The sequence below is a fragment of the Nicotiana sylvestris genome, chromosome 3 (genome assembly GCF_000393655.2).
Source record: "Nicotiana sylvestris chromosome 3, ASM39365v2, whole genome shotgun sequence".
NCBI classification, from domain to species: domain Eukaryota; kingdom Viridiplantae; phylum Streptophyta; class Magnoliopsida; order Solanales; family Solanaceae; genus Nicotiana; species Nicotiana sylvestris.
Window position 1 is genome coordinate 119,891,757 of NC_091059.1, and position 2,140 is coordinate 119,893,896.

At 39.5% G+C, this 2,140-nt stretch overlaps 1 protein-coding gene across 1 annotated transcript; it reads right to left on the minus strand.

Annotated features, from left to right (window-relative positions):
• Positions 1-531: 531 nt before the first annotated feature.
• On the minus strand, positions 532-1,799 carry LOC138887933 (uncharacterized). Its single transcript, XM_070169725.1, has 2 exons — positions 1,585-1,799; positions 532-1,048 (listed from the first exon to the last, which is right to left on the minus strand). Exons 1-2 carry the CDS (start codon positions 1,797-1,799, stop codon positions 532-534), a joined length of 732 nt encoding a protein of 243 aa, XP_070025826.1.
• Between the last annotated feature and the right edge of the window lie 341 nt (positions 1,800-2,140).

The following is a 2,140-nucleotide window of genomic DNA, read 5'->3' on the forward strand; positions in this document are numbered from 1 at the left end:
CTTTAGGGCAAGCTTTATTCAGATCAGTATATCTACACAAACTCGCCACTTACCATTCTTTTTGGGTACTACCACAGTATTAGCCAACCAATCTGGATACTTTACCTCGCGTATGGACCCGATTTTTAAAAATTTTTGCACCTCATTTTGAATCACCTGGTTCTTGAAGGAGCCTTGCTTCCTTTTCTTTTGTTTGACAGGTGGGTATGATGGATCTTCATTTAATTTGTGGATCATTACCTCCGGTGGTATACCTGTCATATCTGAATGGGACCAAGCAAAACAATATGCGTTAGCCTTTAAAAATTCAATCAACTTACATTTCATTTCTGGGCTGAGGTTGGTTCCAATGTAGACTTTTCTGTCTGGCCAATGTACAAATAGCACAACAGCTTCCAGTTCCTTGTTTGTTGTTTTGATATTTTCATTTTCTTCTAGTTCCTGAATAGTATCGGGCCTCAAATCCACATTTGTTTGCCCATCTTCAGTTGAGGTTCATGTTGCTGCGTCCTCAACTGAATTCCGTGATTGCTATTTTTCGTCAGTTTTTGCGATTGAATCTTCCACGAAATTAATGCTTCGTGAAACTTGTTGGTCACCACGGATTTTCCATATTCCCCATTGTGATGGAAACTTGAAAACTTGATATAAGGTAGATGGAACAACGTCCATTTCGTGAATCCATGGTCTGCCGAGAATCATATTGTAAGTCATATCCATTTTTACCACCTGAAATTCCGTATCTTTGACTACTCCTTCTGCGAATGTAGTAAGTATTATCTCTCCTTTTGTTACGCTTGAGTTGTCAAAACCAGACAAGGTGTGTGTCTTGGGTGTCAGCTTATCATCGACTTGCAACTCGTTTACCACTCTTAACAGATTGATATTCACCGAACTACCTGGATCAATCAAAACTTGTTTTACATTAGTGTCATGTACAAGTAAAGATATTACCAGTGCATCATTATGCAGGGTTAGCACGCCATCTGCATCATTAAATGTAATACTATCTTCTTCCAAACCTGTCGTACTCGCTTCCCCTGTGTAACTGTAATTTTCGACACTTCATTTGCTGCCGTATATGTTACGCCATTGATCTCTTCTCCTCCACTTATGACATTAATCGTCCTTTTTGGTGAAGGAGGTTTTGGCAGCTCCTGCCTATTCTTCATATATGCTTGCTTTCCCTTTTCACTAAACAATTTAGTTAAATATCATTCTTTTAATAAATGTTCTACTTCACCTTGCAACAATCTACAATCCGCCGTTTTATGATCGTTGTGAAACTCGCACCAAAAGATAGGGTTTCACCTGTTTGGGTTTGATCTCATTTCCTTTGGCCACTGTACCTTGTCTCCCATGCTCCTTAAAATAGCCACCAACTCGGATGTGCTAACATTAAAACTGTAACCACCAATTATTTCCTTCGAGCTTCTGTCATCATCTCGCGTCTCTCGCATGTTTTGTTCTTTTCCGAACCTTAATGATGAACCTGACTCTCTATCTCTTGATCTATTATCGTACCTTAGGTTTCCCTATTTTGAACGCGAGTCTCTTCCTACTGGTCCTATGTAAGGCTCGTACCTATTTTTGCCGGACCTTTTTTTGGTTTCAGCTCGTCTTGAACTTTCCCTTTCATCTTTTCGAGACTGAATGATGGTATCTTCTTCTATCCGCAGCTTCGTGCTGTATCTGTTATAAACATCATTCCAAGTCGTTGCTGGAAATTCTCGTAAACTTTCCTTGAGTCTCCTCATGACTTCTGAACTTTTTTTATTTAGATTACTGGCAAAGGCCATAGCCGCCCAGTTATCAGGTACACGTGGCAATATCATCCTCTCACGCTAGAATCTGTCTACGAATTCCCTGAGCAGCTCTGTATCTCCTTGTTTTATTTTGAAAATGTCCTCCATTCTTTTTTTAACTTTTTGAGCTCTCGAGTGTGCTTTGATAAATGAATTTGCAAGCTCAACAAAAGAATCTATAGAATTTTTGGGTAAAAGAGAGTACCATGTTAATGCTCCCTTAGTGAGTGTTTCTCCGAATTCTTTGACCAATACTGATTCAATTTCTTGCTTGGTCAAGTCGTTGCCCTTTACACCGGTTGTGAATGTAGTTATATGATCCCGTGGATCAGTTG